Below are 26,922 nucleotides of genomic sequence, written 5' to 3'. Positions count from 1 at the left end.
GAGAGCAAAGACAAGGGACACTGAATATTGGACTCTAAGAAACATAACTACAAATCAATGCAAATGTTGCTTGTATGCTCAATGTCAAACAATAGTAAGATATGTTTAATAAGACAACTCCTACTTGAATATGTCTGCAACCCATATTGAAGTACAGGCCATCGACAAGGGACCTAGATGGATAAGGTGACTACATGTCAATGTTTATTATATTATATTATATTATATTATATTATATGATACCTTGCTGTACTGCTCACAAGTGCCATCAAAATCAGTTTTAGTTACTTTAAAATGCTTTGCGAACCCTACAGTAGATTGTGTTGTGTTTTTTCATATGAAAATATAATTCCTTAATTAAATAAAATTATCTGTAAACATAGCACAAAAGTATTGCTTTATAAAATATATATTGAATGAACTTGTCACTATGAATAACCTCTTTAATATACACAAAGTCACATGATCCATCGTTAATATAAAAATTTAAGTTACTGCTCAGTGTGAACAATTCAACTCTTGAATTCTCACTCACCCTGACATCGAGTTTCAACAACAAATATGTAAATTGAAAAGAAGTGCAGTTTCCTTGCGACATCCAATATGATGTTGAGGTGAACGAAGAATGATTGATGAACCTTTTTTTCTCGCCTTCTTTCTTCTGAGACTCCGATGCTCACTGGAACAAGCCAACCAATGCTTCAGGGGCCGAGTGGGATGCCAGCTGCAGGTGCAACCGCGGTCCAGACTTTGGCTGGAGCACGTTCATGTCTCACAATCATCTGCACAGAAGGAGCTTCCTCAAGAACAATGACCTCATCATTACTGCTGATTTCAATGGTGAGAATGTAAAATATCAGCTCTTTATATATATATATATATAGAGAGAGAGAGAGTGAGAGAGAGTGAGAGAGATATTTATGTGATACACAGTCTGTCAAGGTAGATGGGAAATTTCATTTTTTCCCCACAGATAGTAAATAATGGTACAATTCACATAACTCAGAAATCTATTTTTTAATTACCAATTGAAATCTTGCCATACAGTTTGTATATGTTTTTTGTTATTGAGCATCATTATTATCCTGTTGTTTTGATAGATTTGACCTACCTGATCAAGTCTGAGGTGCCTGTCAAACCGGCTGCACCAGCAACTGACATTACAGATGAGAAGCCAATCGGTGACGTGGAAGTGAGAGCGCAGGCTCCAAAGCACAGAGAGGCACGTGCAGCCAACCCCTGTCATCCCAACCCATGTTTTAATGGAGGCGTGTGTGTGGAGAGTGAAGGAAAAGCCTCATGCAGGTGTGTGTTTCTTTGCTTCAGGGGTTGATATTTATGAAGGTGTGACTATTTTTGAGAAAAACGTGGACAGTTTAGCTGGTGATCACTTGCAGGTTTAAATGTACATAAATATAATAACAATAACTAGGCCCAGACTAATGTGATGGAAATTTGACCTGGTGAGAGACTTCTGAAATAAAGGGACAAGAGAATCATAGTCTTTTAAATATATTTTATTCCTTGCAAGGAAGGTCAGACAATCATACAGCATGCGAAGAGCATTCTGCAGAGGGAATGACCAAGAAACAGTTGCAGGCGTGTGCTTTTTATGCAGATGCAGTGAAGAGATGTGTGTGTGTGAAGAGTTGAACTATGTGTGTGTGTGTGTGTGTGTGTGTGTGTGTGTTTGTGTGTGTGTTTGTGTGTGTGTTTGTATGTGAACTATGTGTGTTGTGTGTGTGTATCTATGTGAACTATGTGTGTGAACTGTGAATAGTAAAATCTCAGGAGATAAGACCCAGACACAGGCTGAAGGCTTCTTCAAGCAGAGATAATATATAGTGTGGTATAATGGTAAAATGTTCCATTACACTAATGATAGTCATCACTGACATCAGGCTGGTGCTCCTGTGCCCATTTTTGGGAAAAAACGTATATATAAACCTGGGAATCAATTAGCTAAGCTCACAATAAGGTGAGTGGTTGTTTGCCTCTGGACTTTCTCCGGTCAGCCCCCTCATTAAAACTCCAGATAGTGTGGGTCTGTTGATGACGCGTCGAACACACGACAAATGGAAATGTGAAAAATACAAAACAAATACAAACGTCTCAGGAGTAAAAAGTGGTGCCATACACGTTGAAGACACAGACGGAGATGTCATGAGAGCTTTTGGTGAAAAGGGCCGTATTCTTCATGATTTTGTTTCTTGACATTTGACAAAGAGAGAGATGCTAATGCAGAGCAGGAGCCGGGAGGTGGTTGGATAAGAATCTTAAAACTACGACTGGAATCAAGTGAAACAGCTTTTGATGCCAGATCAAATTCCAAGCATTCAAAACAAGCTGGTATTCCAGTTTTTTGCACTGAGGTGTCAATAACCTTAGTCCTTTCTAGGTAGATAGACAACCTCTTTCCCACGGCACCCAAGAAAAGATCTGACAGGCTGAAATTGTCCTACATCAGCAGAATCTTCCCTCTAGGAATTTACCCTATTAGAGTTTCACTGTTACTTATTTAAGCTGATGCCAGGAGACACGCCTGGCTTCTAACTGCATTCATCCTAACGTCTACCATACTTCCACTGGAATAGTATTATACTGAGGGGCCCTATGAGTAAAATAATATTTCCAGCCACGCCCGTTCACGGCAGCTCTCCTCTCATGATCAGTGCACTTGGTAGGTGCTTGGAAAGTATTTAGTGGCTTTGTAAGCCCCAAGAATCTGTTGTAATATTTGACTAGAGTAACATTTAAGAATCAGTAAGTTGTTCTAAAACATACAAGTTCCCAATTTACTCTGAAAGCATAAATCTAATGTCCACAACTTCTTAATTAAATCTGAATTTCTTATTTATTACATGTAATTTACAAAAGTACATTTTTAATGAAAAGAGTAATAAGTAAAAATAATAAAAAGTGTAAAAATTAAGAGTAATAATAGAGTAATAAGTAACAACTCATAACAATTTATTAAAATGAGAAAAAAATATATAAAAAGTGTAATAAGAGAGTAAAAAGTAAAGATTCACACAAGAAGTAAAACATACAAATTCATAAAAAGAGTGAATGTGATTATATATATACTGCAGCTTTCAGAGAACTAATATAAATTTAGTGAGAAGGAATGAATGCCAGCACCGCTTTACCCGACACTCGTTTCCTACCAGAAACTTGAATTCTGTTAAAAATTCTAAACTCATATTCTCCTCAGTGCATATTTTCCAAGTTGAATATTTCTTCTGTGGAAACTTTCTCTAAGTAGAGAAGTGTCCGTATTTCCCGTTCTTTTGATTCTAGGCTGAGGAGGGGTCTTTGTCCCGTTGTGTGGAAAGGAGCCGTAGAAGAACCGACCAACACCCTTCTCACGTCTTTTTATATTCTCTTGAACTCTAAAGCTTACAAACTCATCATTATGCAATGACACACTACCAATAGAAATGGCCAGTCTTGGGCATGAACTTACATGGTATAAATCTAGCAACTTCTAGCATTTTCTATCATATATATTAAGTATCGTGTCACATTTCTGTGTGGCTGCACCAGCTTTGCACATGCAGTGAAGATAACATTATCTTCCATCTAGCTTCTCATCCTGCACTTCATGGTTGAACACAAACCCATTACTTCTTCAACATGCATAATGCTTTCAACACAGTCAAAGAATGTTCAACTTAAAACCTTTACTCTTAAGAAAAGAAACACTTACGAAAAGGGAAAACAAAGTATTTTAAACGTTATTGAAAGATATCCAACATCAACCCAAAAACTATAAAAGATTCTGATTACATTTCCAACTTTTTCATCTCTAACATGATACGTTACTGTGTTAAACACATGTTACTTTAAACATTATAGAGGTTATATAAGCAAACCAGAGAAATAATTCTACATGTTACTTTATGCTCTTAGGTCATATTTCAGCGGTGAGATCTCGATTATTCTTGACATGATCTAACCTATAAAATAAATCAAGTGAGCATGTTTTTAATTGTCGAACTGTCCCATAAAACTCAATAATAAAAATCAATCAACCTACTCTTGCTAGCCTGGTGACACAGCTTAGTGCATGTGGACTAAAGCAAATACAAGCTTGGGACGTGCATTCATGTGAAACCTGCAGTCCTTAGCAATTTTTGTTGTACATATTTTTTTAATGTTTTTAACAGATGTATGTGACTGCTGCTTTTCAGGTGTGCAACAACCCAGGCCACCTACTACACCGGAAAAAGATGTGAGGAAGTGAACACACACAGCGGCATTCTGGGAGCTCTGATTGGTGGTGCAGCCGGGACGGTAGTTCTGACAATAGCCATCGTCACCGTCATCAGGAGAGTTCAGTGAAACACTCTGTGGAGGACGAACTCGTCCACTGAATCATTCAGCAGTGAAATCACACTAAATGTAAAGTCAATATTGTGGGGAAATATGCAAATTTATCTTGGGCCTTTCTTTGATACGTCCCCATATTTAAAATAAAAATGATTTTTTTTATTTAGACAGATATAAAGGCGTTCCAAATATAGACCCTGCATCAGCACTTCTATGTCCTGAGTGTGGTTTATTTGTATGATAAAAGTAATCAGGTGTTTTCTGCTCCATTATTTCTGTTGTGAATAACGCAAGACTGGAAATAACTATTTAAATCACACCTAGTGTAAACAAAACCCTTTCTTTTCCTTGTCTTTATTCCTATGTCTTACTAGTTTTGAGATACATATAGTGGTTATGCAAACATAGCATACAGGCTATGTTATTCATGTCACATAATTTCAATCTACAGACTTTCCTTTTGAATAAAATTGTCTTAGCAATTTTTTTTCTATGTGTATACGACATGTAAAAACACCAGATTATATCATACACCTTACTTAATAATTAAACCTGTTTTTAGGGGAAACATCTACACCTTTATACGTATCTAGGAACTATAATATACCACAAATTAAACTCTAAGTCATGTTCTCTTCATGTACATGTGAGTTGCTGTTTCTCTCGGCACCACCTGAAACACAGAAATTACATTTATTCTCAAATGATGTACTGAAATATTTTTGCTGAAAAGTGGCACAAAACTGATTTATTGCTATTTACACTGACAGACTCAGTTCACGTAACTTAGCAAAGCCTGATGGGCGGTTGGTTTCTATGGTCATTAGAGCACCATTTGTCTCTGCATTGTGTGTGGCAAACATCACAACATTCTCATCACAACAGCATAAAACAGAAGCCAGATGGAATACACAAAACTGCTGGTCTCATTAATACAATATTAAAATCCCCTGTGAACAAGTGTTAACGAGGCTGACTTGACAAAAAAGCAAAGAGAAATGTACCTTCAAGCTATTACAAATAAAGCTCCCATTTTTTTGGGGATAAACAGCGTTAACTGCTGCTGATAGTTTGATAGTTTTGCTGCTGACAGCTAGTTTTAGCTGTGGAGTTGAGGGGGTTGGGAGAGCACTTTCCCCTGCCACAGTGGCACCCAGCATGGGGCTCCACGCAGCAAGAGACACGGACCTGCAGACGGAGACTGCGCTAATTCGGATGGTGGTGGAATTCGTGGCATCTTAAGTTGAGTTTGGTGAGGTTATGTTTGCATTGTGTTCCTGTTAATAAATAAATATGCTGAAAAGCGACACCTTTGTCTCTGGCTGTGTGTGGGAGAGCCCCGTGGCATGGTCAACCACCACACTAGCATTGTCACTTTGCTTGTTTAAGTTGCGTTAGATTCACCACAAAGCCAAGAGTGTAAGTTCTGTCTTTATTAGAGTTTAAAGTCTCTGCCACAACTAGGAAGAAACTATTTGGGGAGAAGATAAGTGCAACTCCCAACGTGCACTGCAGCAACTGTTGTGCTTGAGGACAATGGCAGAAAAACTGAAAATAAAATCTAAAGTTTAAGTAAATTCAGTTGCAAATTGTTGGTCTATCCTGCCTAAATTCAACAGCCATGGTTCAGTACTTTGTTCCTACCTGCAACAATGAAGTGTCATGAATTCACAAACGACATCAAGGGTATTGAAGTGTTTAGACCCATCAGCAATGACACACAAAGTTGAAATAATTAAAACTGGTGGCCATAACAACCCTTTAGGATAGACATATTTGGAGTCCCATATGTTTCTATATAAAGTAACATTGAACATATTAAAATAAAATTTGGAAGTGGGAATACAGTAGGGCTCCCTCCCAAATCCCACCTCGATTGTATGGATTACCATCAAATTTGGTACAGACTTATAACCTAATGATTATAACCTAAAACAAATATCAATACAAAATATATATCTCGATATTGTGAAATCGCTTCTATATCCCTGTACAAATAAGTCCCTAAATGCACCTCGTCGGAAGATATCTGCGGACATTTAGGCTTAAAACACGGTGTAAATGACCTTGTTTCGAGTCAAATATAAATGTAGTGGCTTCTGATCATTAAGCAGCTGTGGATCATAGAGGAAACTCTGTGTTTTCACTGTTTGGTTCAACTGTTCTTCAGCAAAGTCACTGACTGGCTGCTTCACGTGAACACACCTTGCATTCGATGTATCGATATATCGCCCTCCCCTAATTTGAATGCTTTTTTGATTCCTTAAACTTTCGATCTGTTGCCATTATCAGGTCACAAATGCTTCAGTGCTTCATGATCAAATACCTGGAAAACTACAGACATAAACAATTTTGCAACTAAATGCTAACACCAGAAACTAAGATTGTAAACATTGTAAAAAACTATACCCACGGACCAGCATAGTCATTGCGATTGTTAGCATATCAACATGCTGACAGCAATCCGCTCAGAAGCCTAAGTGGATCTATATGCCTGAAATTTAATGTTTGCATCTCTGAAGATGAAGCGAATGCATCAACACATAAGGAGACAATTAATGACAACATAAGACTGACCTCTGCCTTCATCTTTCTTTTGTGTTTGAGGCTGAGGTTGAATTCTTCATGGTGTCATATTTTCCTTTATCCTGAAGGTAGAAGTAAACAGAGAAATGATGCACATGTCTGTCATGTTGTGGTGTAATTATGAAAAGGCCATCTTAGCAAACCTACCATTCGCTTTAACAGTTCTTGACGCACCTGTAAATAATAAAACAAATAACAAATCATTTTAATAACTGGAAGGATTATTGGGTCCTATAATGCATTTTGTGTCGGACCCACAGGCAGTGTTGTAGTCTTTGCATATTATAATAAGACAATGAACATATTGAAACAGATGGAGCATGAACAGCAAAAGTAAAATGACAAAAATACCTTTGGCTCTGCAAAAACCCCTGTTAGCATAACGAAAAAGCCCTGTAGGAACAGAAATATGTCAAAGTTACTGTACTTTTCACATTTCATAATAAGTAATGCATTTCTTCTCAAAGGGCAATACAAATTACAGCAGGAGGTTGTTTGACGTTTGTAAATGTGCCTTATGCAATGGTGGAACAAATAATAATAAAAAAAACTACTGCTAAACATTTGAAAATGGCATTTGAAAATCATAAGAATCTCTTTTAAGTTTATTCCAAACTCACATGACCATACACATGAACTGTGCACTGGTGTAAACAGGAAGTAGATTACCCTGCAGCTGTCAGTTTTAGAAAATACTAAGAACAAGGAGCAGCAATGGTAAAAAGTAGGAGCAGTGATTTCTTGGCTTGGACTTTCAACAAGGTGACACTGTTTCTGACACTAAAGGTTAGCAGTGTTTGTAATTCGTCATCCACGTTGTATTCACCACCTGAGGTCAAACCTGATTGTTTTATTTCGGGAGAGCAACGTTTCCCAAAGTTACTGTTTTCTGGGCTCAAAAACTCTGGTGTAGTGTGGACATCAGGTTGTAAAACTAAAACACAATAGTGTGAATGTAGCCTCAGCATACCTCTCTGTTATATATGTATGGTAACTAAACAGCACCTTCACACAGTCTTTATATTAACAGTAAGCTATTCAAACTTTGCAGTGTTTGCAGAGAGGTACCAACCAAGGATGCAGTGATCCAATATGTCCTGTCTTTTCTTACCTGCATTGTAACCATAGTGCATCTCAAACTGTTATTAAGTTTGCCAGAAATTCTTGTCATGTTTTATATTTATTCTTAAACCAAAATTGCCTCAAGCAGAAATTAGGGGCAGTTTACAGGCATCTGGAATCTTCACTTCTTTCTAATGCTACAACTCCAACTCCATTTTCGGACCCAACTGACTCAAATCAGACTCTTAGACTCCATCTGGAGCCACAAAAGTCAATCCCTGGTTACCTTTCATAAAAATGGTCCACTGTGTTCCATGGTCTGGAATAAATACCGGTAAAATTTTGGGAAAAGAGAGCACTGATGCCAGATTGAGCATCGGATAAAAGAGTTGTAGAACAGACATTAAGTAAGAAAAGGAGGATCAAAGCACTGCTAATATCAACATTATGTTTGGTGTGTATGCTCTGTTCAAATTACCTGGAAGGAATTGAGGATGGTGAAACTGTAGGTAAGAAAAGCGTACGCATCGTTGTCCTGATCAAATATTAGCAGAAGGAAGCCAATACCCCATGTTACTCCGAAAACTGGTGTTAGAAAGACCACCACTTTGATGATGCTCTTAGCTGTCTCCTTCTCATCCGACTTGCTGCTATCAGGGGCAGAGGACTTCAACAGAGTAAAAATGACGACCGCCATGGAAAAAAGATTTGTGAAAATAACAGTTCCCACAGGGAGGAGGAAAGCATAGATTGAGCCCTCCAAGCTTCCCTCAAAAACTAGCCAGCATGTTTTTTCTTCATAGTAGCGCTTCTTGTTGTATTTGCAATACACATAGCTGAATGCCACAATGAGAACTGGGCAAGCGTAGCCTACGATGCTGGATAGGAACATGAAGACTCTTTTCCTTAGCGGGCTGAAGACAAAGATGAGCCGGTGGATGAGCATGACGCTCATGCACAGCATCCAGCTGAACGTGGCCAAATAAAATACGTGTTTGCATATGGTCAAAATTAAGCACCAGAGAGGACTGAGCTTCTCAGGTGAGATAGATGCCAAAAAACTGCAGTCAGCGAGCAAGAGGAACACGGCGATGTTCACCAGTGCTGTGTGACGGAAATATGAGAGATTAGTCTTGACCACAACAGACCACACGAGAGCCTCAATGATGAGGAGGATCAGCAGAGAGCAGATGGACACTGCCAGGCCAACATAGGTAATGGTATCTAGGTTGACGTCAGATGTATCGGTTTTGGACATGAGGACAGCGAATGAAGTCAGATGGGTGCACTTGCAGCGTGTGTGATTAGCATCACTAGGTTGAACTTTGCAACCTGTTTCTGACCAGTCCGTTTTATTGTTGACCCAGAAGACACAGTGTGGTTGAGTGTGGTTCAGTTGCTTGATGGGGAAGTCCATTGTAATCTCGGTAGGAAAACTGCTATTCTCTAGTGTGGCTATTATTATAAGGTTATGCAGAGCTGTTGATGTTGGTTCAAATCTGTTATCAAATTTATCCAACAGATTTCGCACACCAACAGTTTTGAACTGTCCGGCGTTCTTGTTTAGTTTAACAGTGGCATTAAACACAGAGATATTACAATCACTTCTTGAGAAGACTTTGAGGTCCAAGTTTTGATGGGAGATATTCAAAGTGTTGTTCACTTGGATATTCTTCACCAGATCCTCCACACCCTCAAGGTATTGTGATGACATGTCCTGGCGTATAGATGAGTTGACCTCTGTCCAGTTGTTCTTCAATAAATTGCTCGCTGCATAAAGAAAATCCTGAAAAAGAATCATTAAAGAAAATCAGTGAACAGGCAGGTTTCAAACAGACGATGAATACATAAACATTATGTACAGTTTTGGAAGACCGTGAGTTTGTTAGCCATTTCAAACACAATCTTTGAGCATATTTTGAAAAAAACTTTTTTGGCAGACATTTTTTTCAATGCTTTCATCACATTTTGTGGACTTGTCATGGAGATGGTTTACATGCAATGGACACCACCACACCTATTAGTGTGGAAATTTGGTCATGCAATAACAGATGGTTGTGTAAATAGACCGGGCTTGGCTTAACCTCTGTCTCTGTTCAAAGATGGTCTACGACATATGACTGTTTCGAGTCGAATATGAATGTCGGGGACACTTAGATGACACCACACGAGCAGTATGGAGGCATGTTATGTTTTTTCTGTTTTATTACGTCTAAAGAAGCAGGCACAATTGACTTAAATTGCATTGGATTCAGCTGAAATGCTGTTTACCCCTTTCAGTTTTAGTTTTTGTGAACTCAAACATTTAACTCACCCCTCCATCAGAATAGTGGTGAGTAGATAATGTGTGAATTTTCATTTTTCCGTGAACTATCCCTCTAAGGTATTATTCTGCGTTTAGGAGATTCTTGACAACTAACTACAACTTAAGTATCTAATTTAAGATATTGTGCCGTGTGAATCGTTCCCAAAGTGGTCTCTTGGCTTTCCATAGAAGCAGTCAGTAATGTTTCATTAAATGGCTTAAATAATGTGGACCTCGGCCATCAAAGGTGCAAAGTAAAACTCAAAACATTGTTTTTCTCAGCCTTCACATGAACACAGGCATCTGTAGCATCTTCGAACGATTTACAATTGAACTTGAATGCTTGAACCCCATATGACCACTTGTTATCCAACCATTCATCCATCTATAATGCTTATTATATTTGAGGGTTGTGAGGGGCACTGGAGCCAATTCCAGCTGGGTGAGAGGTGGGGCACATCCTGGACAAGTCACCATTCCATCACAGTTCCAGAATACAGAGAGAGAGAGAGAGACCCCTTGATTGATACTTGAGACCCCCTGAAAGCCTCAACAGCAAAATTCTGGGAGGGTCTCTGTAACAAAAAATATTTGTTACTTCTACTTGTCATAAAAATATCTTTTAAAAGTTATGTCTAGTATTAGTTAAGCAGGGTTTCTGCTACTTTCATTTTGCATCAGCGGCATCTGATATCATTGAGGGAGTTTTTTTTTCTCTCTACAGTCACCAAAGTGCTTCCTCATTGTGGGAACTGTTGGGTTTCTCTATAATTATTAAGGTCTCGACCTTCTATGTAAAGTGCCTTGAGATAATGTTTATTATGATTTAGCACAATACATATGAAATGGAATTGAATTGAATGGATCTATAACTAAATAAATATGTATGTTATTTATTTATGTTTTTTTGGGGTGGGGGGTAATCCGGGGAGGTGCATAACATATGCATAACACTGGAGCGCTGGGTATTGGGTATTTCACACACTGAAGACAACCACACCTATTGACAATTAAGAGTCTCCAAACCTAACCAGAATACCTGGAGAAAACTCATGCAGGGTTGGCCTCAGCCATGCTGGGATTGGAACCCGGGAACCTTCTTTCACCACTGTGCCATCCCCATTTGTTAACACATGAATTTTGTACTGAGATTTAAAACAACTATCACCATGACAACTGAGCAACTCTATCTGCTGAGGAAGGCAAAACAATGTGATTGAAAGTTTTGGAAAAAACATAGACCCAGTTCTTTGTGTTGAGAATGTTATGCAGCTCTATACTCTACATCAATTACAGTAAAAGTAGTAATAACCACCAGGGACTTACATCAAAGACTTCTTCCTTCAAGATGATGGTTCTTGATGCAGTGGCCATTATATTTATTACGCTGATAGAAGCCTTGATTTCAGCAATGTCGTCCCTGGAATCAGATTTAGTGGTGTTCTTAAGTCCTTCAAAGATCCCTATGGCTGCTTCCGGTGTAGCCCCTATGCCCGTCTTGAAGACCTAGAAACAAAAAACAAACATCTCAAAGTAACAGTCTACAAAAGAACCCAAATAACATCACCTTAACCTAATGAAAATGGAGTCTGAACAGCTGTGACCTTGGAATTATAATATTCCATCATTTCTGTGAGTGGTTATGAGAGTTTTTTTTTTGTAATTAACATTTTTGAGCTAGACGTTTAGATTGGTGGCTGATGGAAGAATCTGCTTTCCGTCTAGTTTTTAGATATAAATAGCCTTCCATGCAAAGTTGCAATACAAGGTGCTACCAATACACTCAAAATACAGGAATGTATATAAATGTATATAAAGGAGGTGACCTGATAAAAAAAAAGTGGGAACTGATAGGTCCTCTTGTGTGCATTCTGAGCAGTGATTGGTGCTTGGCATGTATAACTTCATTAGACCATGTTAGAGAATGACTTTGGTCATTTCATCCAGGGCTGTTAGTGCACAAAAGTCACAATAACTGCTAAAAAATGTAAAAAAATGTATAAATAAGGTTAAAATATTACTATGTAAATAATTCCTTTTGACAAAACGTCAGGATCTTACTTTTCTGAGTCCAGGGAGTGCTACACAAGCTATAATGCGACATTTACCTCTGCTGCAGTTAGAACTTTCTGCAACTTGTGGCTGATGCAGAACGAGAACACTGGCTGCCAGGTGTCATCATTACAAGTACGAGACTTGTAACCAGTCTTGCCGTTTTCACACGTCTGATTAATCACTGTACCTCCATTTGGGGTTTTTGGCCAAATCCCATCAGTTTCAGGGCAATATTTTCCATTCTCTAGAAAAAATGCAGCACATCATTAGGTGGTTAAAGAAAAGAAATATAAAACACTTACACATAATAAGTTAACCTTATAAATAAATTACACTGAAGACAGTTAGAAATTCGATCAGGTGAAATCCAATAAAGGTTTAATAATCGTACCAGAAATTACTAGGATATCCACGCTTTCATTTTTCGTCTGTCCTTTTTGGTTTTGAAAAATGACTTTCCATTTTGCTTCAGTCATTTTCTCGCATAAGAAGTTAGACTTGACAGAATAGACCAGGGTATCTTCAGGACATGCAACGAAAAACAGATGCTAGTTTCAAGGCTCCATTTGTGGTTCTGGATTTTGCATGCATTTAAGTGCATGTAAGTGAATTTAAATCTGTGTTAATATCATCATGTATTTTGGAGCTGCAGCTCACAGAAGGAAATATATTGTAGGTTTGTCTTACCTGGGTTGGATCCTCCACTTAGCACCGATCCATTGAGTTCCCACGAAACGTTGTAGCTCTCCGTGGTATTTTGGATCTTGGCAGTCACAGTCACTTCAACGTTAGTCTTCACTGAACAGTCTGCTACAGGTGGATCGATTGTCATGGTGATCACTTCAGGCAGGAGTGACACATTCAGCTGTGCCTTGGCTGTGTGTGTGACTGACCCAAAAGTGAATCGACACTGATATGTGCCTGTGGAAAACATGTCGGTAAATTACCTTCTACAGCTGAAAACAGAATGAATTAGACTCTTTGGTCTAAAAGATGACTTCAGTCACCAGCTTGTCTGACATGCTTTTGCTCAAACCAAAATTTGAATGACTTTTTGCACAAGTAAGTGCCAGCACTTCAGTGTTTCGCTGATGACACGTCATAATATACACATGTATACCTGACGGGCACACATACACAGAAACCCCCTATTCAGACATGATTGAATGCAGCATCTGGGGTGTTAACCCTAACCCAAACTCCAGAGACATCTTTAGGGCTACTCTTAGTAAAAAGGTGTAAAATACGGGATCTTTAACACAAAGTTTCAACCAGATGGTTGGCAGTTTGATCCCAACAAGAAGTGCCCTTGGGCAAAATACTGAACAAAATGCCTTGACAGATGACAGATGTGTGGCAATGTGGGATTGATGTATGATAGAAGGACTGCACATACGTAGGGTGGATGGCAAAACCGTACTGTGAAGCACTTTGAGTGCAAGACTAGAAATGCACTATATGCACTATATATATATAAGACTAGAAATGCACTATATACTATATACAGACCATTTACCATAGACAGAAGGAGGGTTCAGCTCTTTCTCTTTCGTCACTTGTGTAATTATCATATAAATAGATTGTCAACACACGGGACCAAGTAGTCCTTTGATAACAATGACACATGATTCTAATCACAACACACAGAACAATGATGTAAAGCAGTAAATATTTCCAAGATGGCAAACAACAAAGGGACATTACAAATTACAGTAAAGCATAAAAGGCGATTTTATTTCCTGAAAATTAGTTTTGAAAAGGTGTCAGATTACCGAGTGTGGGATTACGGGTTGTTTTTAGACAACCCGTTTGACGCACAAATCTGGGATTCATCAATATGTTCTTACCTAAATTTGTTTGACTCTGGGAAAAAACGTAGAACTTCCTCAGACCATGCATACAAACAAATGATGAAGGCCAGGTGTAAACACACACCTGCTCTCTTCATGACAAACGGATGTCCTTATATGGAGAAATAGAGGCATGGCGGTATACTAATTGCAGAGAGCGGACACGCGCCTGTCGATTTAGAATGATTCTGATTCACAAACATACGCATGGTGGTGAGAACAAAATCGGCTGGTGCACACGTGTCAAGAATCCGGCGGCGCGTTTGCGCACGCACCTATTTTGTGCGGACAATTCCGAACATTTCTGCGCACATGTTAGTAAATGAGGCCCATTGTTTTCTGGAGACTCTTTGCATAGCTGAATCATGAAAAAGGCAGTAAGAGAAAAATATCTTGACTGGTTCCAAGAGCAGGAGACATTTATGTTTCGCTCAATCTCATTGATTCACATGAAAAAGAGGAAGTAAGGTTTCCAATTAATGAAAAAATGAATCTATCAATCAATCACATTTTATTTGAAAAGCCCAAACTCATGAATCCCAACTGGCCTCATAAGGCTTAACAAGGTGTGATATCCTCTGCCATTAACCCCCACATAGCAAAATTGTGTTGACCCACATCAAACATTGTCAGCTGGCCCACATAGTGCAAGGAATGATGGCACTTGGGGCGTTGCACTCCTGTTTGCAGGATCTGGGCCACAAGTAAGCCTTCGCAATACCGCATGTCAACCAAAGGTGCCATAGGTGGCCTGCATTTGTTTTGTGGTATTGTGGCCTTAATAAACATTTACCACATGGTTCACTTTGGGCTCACATCCAGATTAGACCCTGCCTACAGCCAAAAAGGCCAATAAAGGCCCATATTTTGTCCCGGCCACAAAAAGGCCAGAAGTGCTGCATCACTGCCTGAACTGGCCCACATCCATATGCCATCTGGGCCTCAACCAGAAAGAGGAAAAATGACCAAAATACCCTTTAAACAGAGAAAAAAAAATGCAGAACACTCAGGGAGAGCCGCTTATGTATCAATTTGAGCACTGAGCACTCTCTTTGGACTAATTGTATATCAGGGAAGCTTTCCAAACATATTGCTTGTCTTTTTCTCAGTAAAGTACAATGCCATTGTTCACACAGACATTGCACCAATCAGATTACAATACCCACATTGTCACTCAGAACGTAAACTTCACATTCACTGGAAAACACTCATGTCAGGCATTTTATCGCTGAAGAAGAAAATGAAGCATCAATTCAGTCGAGCTTCAATTACAAAAAAAAATGTCAGTGTGAAATGTTTGTACTTGCCTGACCCAGCGCTGGTCACTTTGTTGAGTGTAACTGCAATACAGGACTTGTTTTTCCCATCGAAACAGCTGGGGTTTAGATTCACCATACTACCATTCTCGAGCTCCAAATGCTTGTGTTCCTTGATCAACTTCCAGCCAGTGCTGGTTGTTGCCTCCTCAAGTCTGCATTTCAGACTTGGGCTGGACTTATAGCACACGCTATCCTCTGGAGCTGTGATGTTGACCATTCCTAGTTGAAGAAGGCAACATGGATACAAAGCAATACAGTGGATTTCAGACATGCACTCCAGAGAACGTCTGCATAATGAGCTCCAGACTTTCTCCAGAGTTTGCCTTTCACACATGACCAACGCAGCAGGAGATTCTCTGCTCAGGCGTGTTCAAAGCAATGTTCAGGTCAGGGGTGGTGCAGCAGACAGAATCAGGAAATAATGTATAAATAACGTCGGCTGTCATCACCAAAAGCTCTTCCTATGTATCTTCTACGTGTATGACACCACTTTTTCATCCTGACATAATTGTATCCTTTGTCTTCATATTTGCGTCAGTCACATGTTAGAAACGTCATCAACTCGCTCAGGTGAATCCTGAGGAGGATCTCCTGCTGTGTTCTCAAATAGGCTCATTCAGACATTATCCTGAGTTTTCTTTAGGGTTCTGGGAGGAGAAACTCCAGCGAATGTCTGGAGCGTCTAATGCGGACATTTGCGATCTCACATACAGCCCCTCTGGAGAATGTTAAGAAATTGTCCAGATCAGTGCATGTCTGAAAGCAGCTAATTTCCACTGGTTTGTGTGAACCGTCATTCATCTATCTGTCCCAGAATTTCGTCCACAGCAACATACCTTGACACCTCCTGGCTAATGATTGGAAACTTTGACCTTTTTTGTTGCTCCCATGGTATAAACATGAACAAATTTGTATGAAATGTATCTTTTAATTGACAATGCAATGGTGGTGCAATGTCTTGCCTTTTAGTTTGGCACGGCCGATGCTGGGCTTCATACCATAGATTCCTGGCATTTAGTTGAGAACATTAAGGTTAAGGTTACTTTATTCTAAGCTATTTTTATTACAAGGAAAATACAATAGCCATACCGGACACCTAATGTAGCAGCCCTGCAGAAGGCACGCATCAGAAACGGTCCTTGTGTGAACAACAGACGTGCATGTGATACAGCAGATCAACGATGCAGCCGTCATGCACTGACCACACACATATTGCGACCCAAGGTGATCCTGTGGGAGGTTCATTATTCTATACAATATGTATTATGCACAAAATTGTTGTTCACCGTACTTTACAGTGGAACAAAAAAAATTGTCAGTAATAACTGTGTTTTTAGAAATAAATTAAAAAAGGTAGGATTACTCCCGATGCATTAATGCCACATTATGCATATATAATATTTTCTCAGAGTGCAAAATATAGATAGTAGTCTATAAGGAACATGTAATACATCTTCTAAAACATTGTGATCTAAATTAATGACACTTTTTCACTGACCTACAGTGTCGACCAGAACCTTAGCTGAGAGATTGGCATCCAGATCAGTCAGCAATTTTTGAAGTACAGAGGTCTTTAGTTTGATGCTGACGGCTGCCTCAAAGTCAGCAATTTTGTTGCTTTCCCTTTAGGATTTGGAAAGAATAAATAAATGTATCGGTTAATGACATAGTAAAGTGTACATTTGGGTAAGGACATGGAAGTTGTTTTGTGTTAATTAGCCTCAAAAGGCTATCAAAAAATATTTTCCAAGCAAGGTGCAATACCTGTAGCCAGTTATGTTCAGAGACTCATAGCCATTCAATCGAGATCTGAACGCAGTCTCCAGCTTTGAAAAGAAAGAGTGTTAAATCATGTATATCTGACGGTGTTTTTTAGAGACAAACACCCTCTGGTATTATAAGTCTGTCACAAGAGCAGAATGTACCTTTGCAGTTTTGTCAGCATCCCAAGGTGCAGACGTCAGCGTAACAGATCCATTGATGTAAACTGTAGATTGAAAATATTATCATTAGTTTTAGTTTTGCTCTCTACAGTATATATATTATAAACTATATAAAAACACTGTTGTTGTTTTAATGACCTTTGCTCTATTATGCCACACAGATCTTTTCAAAATACTATAAATTATCAAGAGAAAATACGAGTAAAAATACTACAAATATAGGGTCACATATCATGACTGGTACCTTGGACTTTGGCAACGCAGAGTGGTTTGATGTGGGACACGTTTTGTGTGCAAGTTGTTTCGGTGCAACATGACGAACTGTAGCACACTTCGTTGCTCCAACTGTACTCACCAGAGCAATTGCAACTGGTTGTGTCTCCAATCAGAAAGCATTCTAGAAAGTGAAGCACAATCGTCAGATTCCTAAAACCCTCAAAACTCAGTTTGAAATCTTAATTTTTTTTTTTATAACATTAAATGCAATGACCAAAATATTCGTTAATCAAGGTTGAATCTGAATGAAAAATCCCAAGTTACTGTGACTGTAGGTGTGATTGGATTTAATAAATGATAGTTAGCTGATGAAGAAAATAGGTATGCAGATTTTATCCTCATTATGTCGATTGAGTGGCATTACGATTCTGAATTATTTTTAAAAATATAATAATTTTATATAAAAACAGCCTTTTTAAAGAATAAGCATCCTTTGTCTAAATAAACGGTTGAAGCTAATTAATTGAACAATTAATTATACTGTGATGGCAAAGATTTTATTTCCCATAGATTGTATTCAGAGACTGGGGTTTGCATCATAAGTCCCATCTGTGATTAGATTTAGGCAACAATAACTCTCTGGTTAAGGTAAATATCATCAGATGACTTAACTTTTTCTGTATTTAACCAAGAGGACAATATTTCTCTAAACCTAACCAAGTGCTGTGTGTGTCTAAATTGTATAAATGGTTGTACAGTGTTGTAGCGGCTATCCTGCAAAAACATTATATTAATGCATTCTGTATCTGTAACATTTTAGTGACATGCCAATACCTAAGAACTATGTTAATTAAAAACAAATTCAGGTGACATTACATTTCCACTGAAAGGTTCATGCAGTTAGATAAATTGCAAATAATTGTAATTTTGAGGAGACAGGAATTTTAGGAATGTGCTAGCTATTACTGGTTTGTCAAAAATAAAGTGTTTAATGTCGTAATTTAATTTAATTTATTTATAAATGTATATTTCATTACTGTAACACTTTTTTAATCAAATTTTACTATATTTATTTATTTTACTGTCACAAAAATGAATGATTTCCCAGGAGAAATTAAATTCATCTAATAAAATATGCTTATCAGGATCTGTTGTTGGTTTAGAATTGGCCATTTGCTCTAAGCCCTGCCTTTTTTCACATGCATTAACTCATAGTAGGTTGGTCAACACTGAGCTGAGTGTTAACCAGATGAGGGAGACCTGTTGATTTGCCAGTGTTAGGTTTAGTGATGCTATACATAAAAAAGTCTTAATAATTCAAATATATTTCATGAAACAGCCACCAGTTTGTATGCATGTGAAATAAATCAAATACAATTTTCATCTTAGCAGTGCATCCTGCTTCCCAACTCCCTCTATTTCCCCTCTCACAGTATGAAATAACCACAGAAAGAAGAAAGTGCTCCTGCAACATACCTGAAACCAGTTCGATTTCTGTGATCGTCACGTTGTCGGAACCTCCATTCACCTGGACTGACATTTTCAAAAGTGACAAGATAGTCTGGGACTCCATCGTGATGTTATTTTCCACTTCCAGCTCACCAATGTAGACCTCTACAAAACAATACTTTTGTGTGTTATCTTTTTGCATTTATAGCAACACAGTTTAAATAATACATTTAAATAATCTGATACATAAGAGAGTGTAGCCCTATAGTATCAAGATGGCTCGCTCTCTCTCTCCCTCCTGATAAGAGCTTTTTGGGTTTGGTTCTGTTTTGTTTGTTTTTAGTTTAGCTATGGTTACAGATCGTTTATGTTAAAGGTTCAGTGTGTAAGATTCAGCTAAAAGGGATTTATTGGCAGAAACAAAATATGAAAATATCCTAGTGATGTTGTCACTTGTGTGTGATCATGTAAACCGTATGATTATTGTTTTCTTTACTCTAGAATGGGCCCTTTATATTTAAAATACTTTATATTTACATCAGTAACGGGTCCTCTCTACGGATGCCACCACGTTTTTTACAGTAGCTCAAACTGGACAAACTAAACACTTTTTGAGTTTTTATGACAACTGAATGCTACCACAGGTTCTCTTTTATGTTTGGAAGGGGAGGGTGAGGTGAGGGGTGTTCAGCTGCAACATGCAACTTCACCACTAGATGTGACTCTATTCTACACACTGAACCTTTAACTCACACCGGCAGTTACACATCACCCAACACCCACCCCTTACTGCTGATTACTGATCAAACCTACTATGCTTTGCTTAATTTTGATTTGATTTCAATAAATCATTGTTTATTTAAATGGTTGCTGTGTGGACCTCCCTCCTTTGTAGTTAGCTTTAAGGTTTCAGTGTGTAGAATTTAGTGACATCTAGTGGAGAAGTTGCATGTTGCAGCTGAATACCCATCATCTCACTCGCCCCTTCCAAGCATGAAAGAGAACATGGGGTAGCCTTCAGTTGTCATAAAAACTGAAAAGGTGTTTAGTTTGTCCACTTTTGACGACTTTAAAAAACATGGCGGCCTCCAAAAAGACCCACCCCTGATGTAAATATTCAGTATTTAAATATAAAGGGCCTATTCTAAAGAAGAGAAAACAACAATTGGTACAATTTAGATGAAACACACGAGTGAAAACATCACTAGGATTATTTACTGTCAATAGATACCTTTCACCGCTGTGTTTTGCATGTATGAAAGGCAGACTAGTGGTAAACTCTGTAACCAAATGTTTGAAAACGGCTTTAAAAAATTTTGTGCATGAGGGTGACCTTCATGCACATGCACTTTTATACCTGTTACTGCCTTAGACTGAATTAGTTCTGTGGGAAATGCTGCAAATTGTCACATTTATTGTAATATAATTTTTAAGTGATTCGTTTATATAAAAAAATTACTGCCGGGACAGGGGCACTTCATGGACCAATCAGATATCAGCTGGGGCTAATGCCCCCTTGGCCCCGCCCAAGGATCTGCCACTGAGTTTTCTCTGCCCCATGAGGAATCCGCTAACAGTTCTATTGTAATGTATCTAAAATTCTACACAATTTGGCCTATTTATATAATGGTGAACTCAGCCCTTTAATTCTTGTCCAATTTACGGAGGTTTCTGAAAAATCGTATTGAATGTATGACAATGTTGCCAAACGACTCACCTGCTGCATTGACCTGCAATGACAAGAACAGGTAAACAACAGATTTATACTTTCTATCATGATTCAGTCTTATGTCAAATTAAAATATATACATGTTTATATACCTGCAGAGGAAAAATGGCTACAGAGGCTCTACAGTAAATACAAAGTTCTATTTGGTCTTTTTAATATTTAGTCAATTAATGTTATTATACATGCAAGATTTAACTGATTGAACAAAAATGTAATAAGAGTATAAAGACAGAATTACAGTGGGTATATTCAAAACATTCACTTGGTTATATTTCTGTCTTAAAGTATATAACCCAGACTGAGAAGCATATTTACCTGATAGTAGATGTACGCAGCTCCGATCAGAATCAGACACACTCTGGAAAACATTGTTACTCTGGGGGGAAAACATGTCAGATGAGAATGACAATGAACTGCCTCACAAATACACAAACACATAAGATGTATCTGGATTCAGGGGCTGCATCTACATGTCATGTTGTGTAGAGCACAAAAGCCAAAATCAGATGTTCTGGTGTATAGAGACTTTCTGCGATCGTGTCACCAGCTTGTGCTGCCCTTGTTGCTGTTGCCCAGCAAAAGAGGTGAACATGTGTACATGTGTTTCACAGGAAACACATGTACACCTGCTAAATCCAATTATTTAATTAGCCTACTATGTGGCAGCTGACATGATTGTTCGTGCCAGACATATAATAATATTTCAGAAACTTTTTACTCAAAATGGAGAAAAAAACATTCAATGAGCAGCAGGTTTGTTAGCAGAAACACATTGTTGATGACAGATTCAGAGGTCGGACTGGTTGGAACTAAAGATTATGGTAACTTAGATAACCACTCTTTACAACTGATGTGCAAACAAACATCTCAGAATGAACGTCTCCACCCTTAAGGAGGATGGACTGAAGTAGCATAAGACCAAGTCCGCTAAACTTAATATATATTTTTTCAATATAAACACCAGAGTTGACGATTGTTATTAGACATCATCTTCTTTAACAAGGTGTAGTCAGAAGATGTGTAGTCTTTCTGCTGTCATGATGTCAATGGGGAGCTTGTTCCATTTTGTTGAGTGGCTGGGTGTCCCTCGCAGTGAGGGAGCAACAAGCCGATTGGCAGATGCAGAGCGGAGTGGACGGGCTGGGGTGTAAGGTTTCACCATGTTCTGGATGTAGGCTGGGCCCGATCCATTCGCAGCACGGTATGCAAGAACTAGTGTGTGAGGAGTGGTGTGAGTGAACTTAGGTTGGTTGAAGACCAGTTGAGCTGGTGCATTCTGGATGAGCTGCAGAGGTCGGATGGCACTAGCAGGCAGACCAGCCAGGAGGGAGTTACAATAGTCTAGGTTTGAGATGACAAGAGCCTGGACTAGAACCTGTGCCGCCTTCTGAGTGGAGGTGGTCAAGTCAACAGCGTCATTAACACCATGTTATTAGCCTAAATGTCCTCTGATATCCTCCTCGGAGCCGCGTTAACATATGCACTTACACATCCGGAAAACCGCACACACTCTAGGGCAGGGATAAGTGTGGTGGGTGCGCGAGCTGCCTCTAGGGGGTGCGCGAGAGGAAAAATGTAATAGTGCTCTCTCCCCCTCCCTCTCCCTCTCTCTCTCTCTTGCTGCAGGCTGAGCCACCTGCGCTGCACTTGAAAATCCTCTAATGGATCATCTTTTTTATCCATATCTGTTTCTGAGCCTATGCATGTGCCACTCTTTGCTCTTTACGTGGTGGATCGTGTGTAACTTTATTGTAATTTGATCAGATTAATGGTGTTCTAATTTCCGTAACCGCTGTTATGACAGCATTTTTCCCCATGTTCTCTCATGATGGAAAAATCTGCCTCTGAGCCTGTGCGTGTGTCCTCGCCATCCTCTTTGCTCTTTAAAAGTGGCGGCTTGTGTAACTTTGTTGAAATTTATTGAAACTTTGTTGCAGTGTACTAGTTTCATTCGAATGTGAGAGCGCATTGTTGCGATCTCTTGATTATTTTGTTACGTGTGTTCTGATCATGTGTTCATGATTAAAGATGATGCATTTAATGCGGCTATAAATAGGCTCTGTTGCGCTTTTTTTTTTTAAAGGTGTGGGGAATTGGGGGTGCGTGAAACCGGTCGGGATGTAGAAGGGGGTGCGTGGCCCTAAAAAGTTTGGGAACCGCTGCTCTAGGGCACAAGTGTGGTGCGCTTTCGTATGGCTACGTCCACCAGCATCGCCACTTCCAGTAGTTGACAATTAGGCTAAAAACATGGTGTAAATGTTTGTTTAATGTAGATGTTTCGAGGCGAATATGAATGTTTGGGCTTGTGGACACTTGGATAATGAGGAATTTTTGACCATCCTCACACATTACATCTGTACACCATTGTGAGAATAGAGCATAGAAAAGACAAAAGAACACATACTCTCTTCTCTACAAGCAATACCCAAGGTCAGGTTATCGATAAAGGGCCAACCAAGAGTACATTGTAGTATCTATGCTCATGGACTTTCAAATCAAATATGGCTTAAAAATTGTAATGACAAACATTGCAATACAATAAATACTTAATACAAAGGCTTGTTGTCAAATACTGAAGTTGTATAGATTTGTTGTTTACTTTCTCAACACCCTCCGATCTATATTTGATTTGATATTTGGTTTTTTTTATGCTCTTATAAGCAGCTTTCTGTGTTTCCTTACAAACTACGGGGAGCTCATATGCTGTAATCAGGGTTATTATTTGTATTGCTTTGCATTTGAGCTATGAACACAAACAAGGAGCTGGTGGTTTTCACTGCTTACTGTTCACTCCTGCCCACATATGGTTCAGGGCCTGCTGATGTGGTGCAGTCCATGCCCACCTCATTTTCATGGAGTTATTTTAGCCACTGTTAGGTTGTGGTTACTGAACAATGGACAACTTTTCCATTCAAGTGACTGCAACATGAGTCATAGGTCTGTTACTTTTTGCTACTATTTGAAATTCAAACATTGAATCAAACGTTGGGGTAAAAAACAAACCTGTACGAATGCAAAATATAGTCTAGAACAGAGGTCACTAACAGGCGGACCGCGGTCCGGGTCCGGACCCAGAAGCCGTCCCGTACGGACCCGGACCTACAGCCAAAACAGAAGGTTATGATTTAAAACCTGACGGGGCGCTTCTATTTGTAACCGGCGCAGCTTTTGTAGTCTTTACGGTAGTGGTTTAGCGGATGAGGAAACGCACAGACCAATTGCATGCGAGTTAAGCCATCCCACGTGATACCACTCAGCCAATCAAGTCTGTGCATTCCAGGCGGTAAACATTGCGACTCTACAGTGCAGACAGATGAGAGAGTTAGAGGCAAGTTACACACGAAAAGACGGTAGAAAGAAAAAGAAAGATAGAGATACAGGTAGAGAAAACAAAGGGAGAGATACAGAGGAGTGAGACGGAGAAAGGAGAGAAACAAGGAGTGAGACGGAGAAAGGGAGAGAAACAGGAGTGAGACGGAGAAAGGGAGAGAAACAGAGGAGTGAGACGGAGAAAGGGAGAGAAACAGGAGTGAGACGGAGAAAGGGAGAGAAACAGGAGTGAGACGGGAGAGAAACAGAGGAGTGAGCTGGAGAAAGGGAGAGAAACAGGAGTGAGACGGAGAAAGGGAGAGAAACAGGAGTGAGACGGAGAAAGGGAGAGAAACAGAGGAGTGAGCTGGAGAAAGGGAGAGAAACAGAAGTGAGACGGAGAAAGGGAGAGAAACAGAGGAGTGAGACGGAGAAAGGGAGAGAAACAGGAGTGAGACGGAGAAAGGGAGAGAAACAGAGGAGTGAGACGGAGAAAGGGAGAGAAACAGGAGTGAGACGGAGAAAGTGGAGAAACAGGAGTGAGACGGAGAAAGGGAGAGAAACAGGAGTGAGACGGAGAAAGGGAGAGAAACAGGAGTGAGACGGAGAAAGTGGAGAAACAGGAGTGAGACGGAGAAAGGGGAGAAACAGGAGTGAGACGGAGAAAGGGAGAGAAACAGGAGTGAGACGGAGAAAGGGAGAGAAACAGGAGTGAGACGGAGAAAGGGAGAGAAACAGACGAACAAAGTGGGGGAGTGGGATATAAGAGGGGAAGAAAGTGATTCTAAAACTGTTCAATTGTTAAGATGTGTTGAGATTTATTATCTGTAAAATTGGTTGAGACTTTTGAGTCAAGATGTGAAACAGAAAAAGGGAAATTCAAGCTTTTGCTCCCTTTATTTTATTTTTCTGAAGTTAAGCCCTTTATTTGAACATGCACAATTTTCACATTTTATTTATTTTCTCTTATTTTGAAATGCAGCCCTACTTTTATTTAGTTAATGAGAGAACATTATACATATCTGCAATCATACATATATGTTCAGTTCTATGTTACGTGACAATAAATATTGTCAACGTTTTTGAATCGTACTGAATTCATTTGATTTGACAGTCAGGTATTTAGTACATGCAGATGTTGATACAACTACTAGGCTACTTAAATATATATCACACTAAATAGTTAGACATTATGATCTTCCGGACCTTGGCTTCAAGAAATTTTCTCTAACTGGACCTCTTTAAATTTTAGTTGAATACCCCTGGTCTAGAAGCTCATCAGACTGTCTGAAGTGATCCAGCAGAGGGCGATCACAGTCAGCTCGACCGATCAGACTCGTCCTATCAGTGAAGTCAGCACCATGCAACTGCCTTACTTTTCAATGACAACAAATCTGCAGGCTCACCTGTTAACGTTCCACCCAAGCGAGACAGCGGAGGAGGAACCACAGACGAGCGTTCAACCTTGTCTGGTGAATGAATATGCACTTGGCTGCTTGTATTTACACAAATACATACAGGGTCATCCAATGTCCCTTAAAATTATGGGAAAATATCACACTTAATAATAATAATGATAATTATATGTAACATAATATTATTACATTTTTACTATATTATTATTTTAATTTAATTTGAATTAAATTATAATAATACGTCATTTATATGATATTCAAATCATATGTAAAGCTTGACCCTTATTGTTGACACTGCTAGAGGTGTTGATGCTTTCTTTATACACTGTTATTTTTGAATTACAAGATAACATCATTAGCTTTACATACGTCACAGAAGTCAAGTTTTAAGAAGTTATAAGTTACGTCTAAGCTCTTATTTACTCAATTTACTGTATTTCATTTAATTACACATTACCTCAGTTTTCAATTTCCAGGACCAAAAGATTTTCACAGCCCTAGAAAAACTTTCTTCAGAACCAGCTCTCCAATTAAAATGAATCACTAAATTACTTACTCTAAATCTGCAAAGACGGTCACTAAGTCTCTTCTCCAATAAAGGTTACCTCAATCTGATCACTGAAACTGCTTAGTTCTCTGTTGTTTGGTTGCTGGAACAAAACTAGTATGCTAAATTTTTCGCTTTCTAAGGAAAAGGATTTCGGTTTTGACTTGACCACAAGGGTGAGGGCTTTACATGCAGAAACTAGAATGACCCGTAGACCCGCCATGGCCCGACAGTCCCCTTAAATTCAGTCAAGTTCCACCAAATTGCACACACTCAGTTCCATAAATGCGCCTGATTTTTTCCCCCCATCGAGATCAATTAATTATTCCCTGGGAAAAGAGTATAAAAAGTTGAAAAACACCCTCTTGCAATGTTAAAGAAAGAAAAAAGCCTGAATCTCCCCCCTGATTCAAATCTGCACCAAACTTTATTGGCTTCTTCCTTGACCCATACCACACCCTTTTCTCATGGAAATCATGTATTTTGTGTAAAATTGCTTACAAACAAACAGGACAGGTAAACATAACCTCTTTAGCGGAGGTAACAAAAATGGGGATGACAGGAATTAAGGATATGGTTGTTAAAAAACTTTTTAAAATCCTGCCTGACATGATTTCATGGTGTTGCATTAGTATCTTAATTCTCTCTGGTTCAAATAATTAATAGGTTCTGTTCAGATCGCAAAACACAGAGATGAAAAGCTCTTACCTTGGCTTTACACAGAAGATTAACACATCTTTGCTGAAATTAGCAAACAAAAATCCAACTGTGCTTCATGGCAAACAGGTGCACACCAATATTGGAG

At 39.0% G+C, this 26,922-nt stretch overlaps 1 protein-coding gene and 1 pseudogene across 3 annotated transcripts; one reads left to right on the top strand and one right to left on the bottom strand.

Moving 5' to 3' along the window:
• The window catches only part of LOC124851208, an 8,517-nt pseudogene extending 4,173 nt beyond the window's left edge, over positions 1-4,344 (top strand).
• Positions 2,836-26,922, bottom strand: adgrf3b (adhesion G protein-coupled receptor F3b). 3 transcript variants are annotated; one of them, XM_047338148.1, is made up of 18 exons: positions 26,826-26,922; positions 21,162-21,222; positions 20,835-20,847; positions 19,145-19,282; positions 17,697-17,849; positions 17,435-17,496; positions 17,274-17,335; positions 17,008-17,132; positions 15,498-15,728; positions 13,028-13,261; positions 12,732-12,860; positions 12,394-12,584; positions 11,612-11,791; positions 8,459-9,766; positions 7,270-7,311; positions 7,066-7,092; positions 6,910-6,980; positions 2,836-5,005 (listed from the first exon to the last, which is right to left on the bottom strand). In XM_047338148.1, exons 2-17 carry the CDS (start codon positions 21,213-21,215, stop codon positions 6,918-6,920), a joined length of 3,012 nt encoding a protein of 1,003 aa, XP_047194104.1. In that variant the 5' UTR covers positions 21,216-21,222; positions 26,826-26,922; the 3' UTR covers positions 2,836-5,005; positions 6,910-6,917. The 3 variants fall into 3 exon arrangements, with proteins under 3 accessions (XP_047194104.1, XP_047194106.1, XP_047194105.1); XM_047338150.1 differs by having other exon boundaries at positions 17,808-17,849; XM_047338149.1 differs by lacking the exon at positions 26,826-26,922 and adding an exon at positions 26,176-26,590.

The sequence above is a fragment of the Hippoglossus stenolepis genome, chromosome 20 (assembly GCF_022539355.2).
Source record: "Hippoglossus stenolepis isolate QCI-W04-F060 chromosome 20, HSTE1.2, whole genome shotgun sequence".
NCBI lineage: Eukaryota > Metazoa > Chordata > Actinopteri > Pleuronectiformes > Pleuronectidae > Hippoglossus > Hippoglossus stenolepis.
Note: the sequence above shows the minus strand (reverse complement) of the source record. Positions and strands in the feature narration are given on the sequence as shown.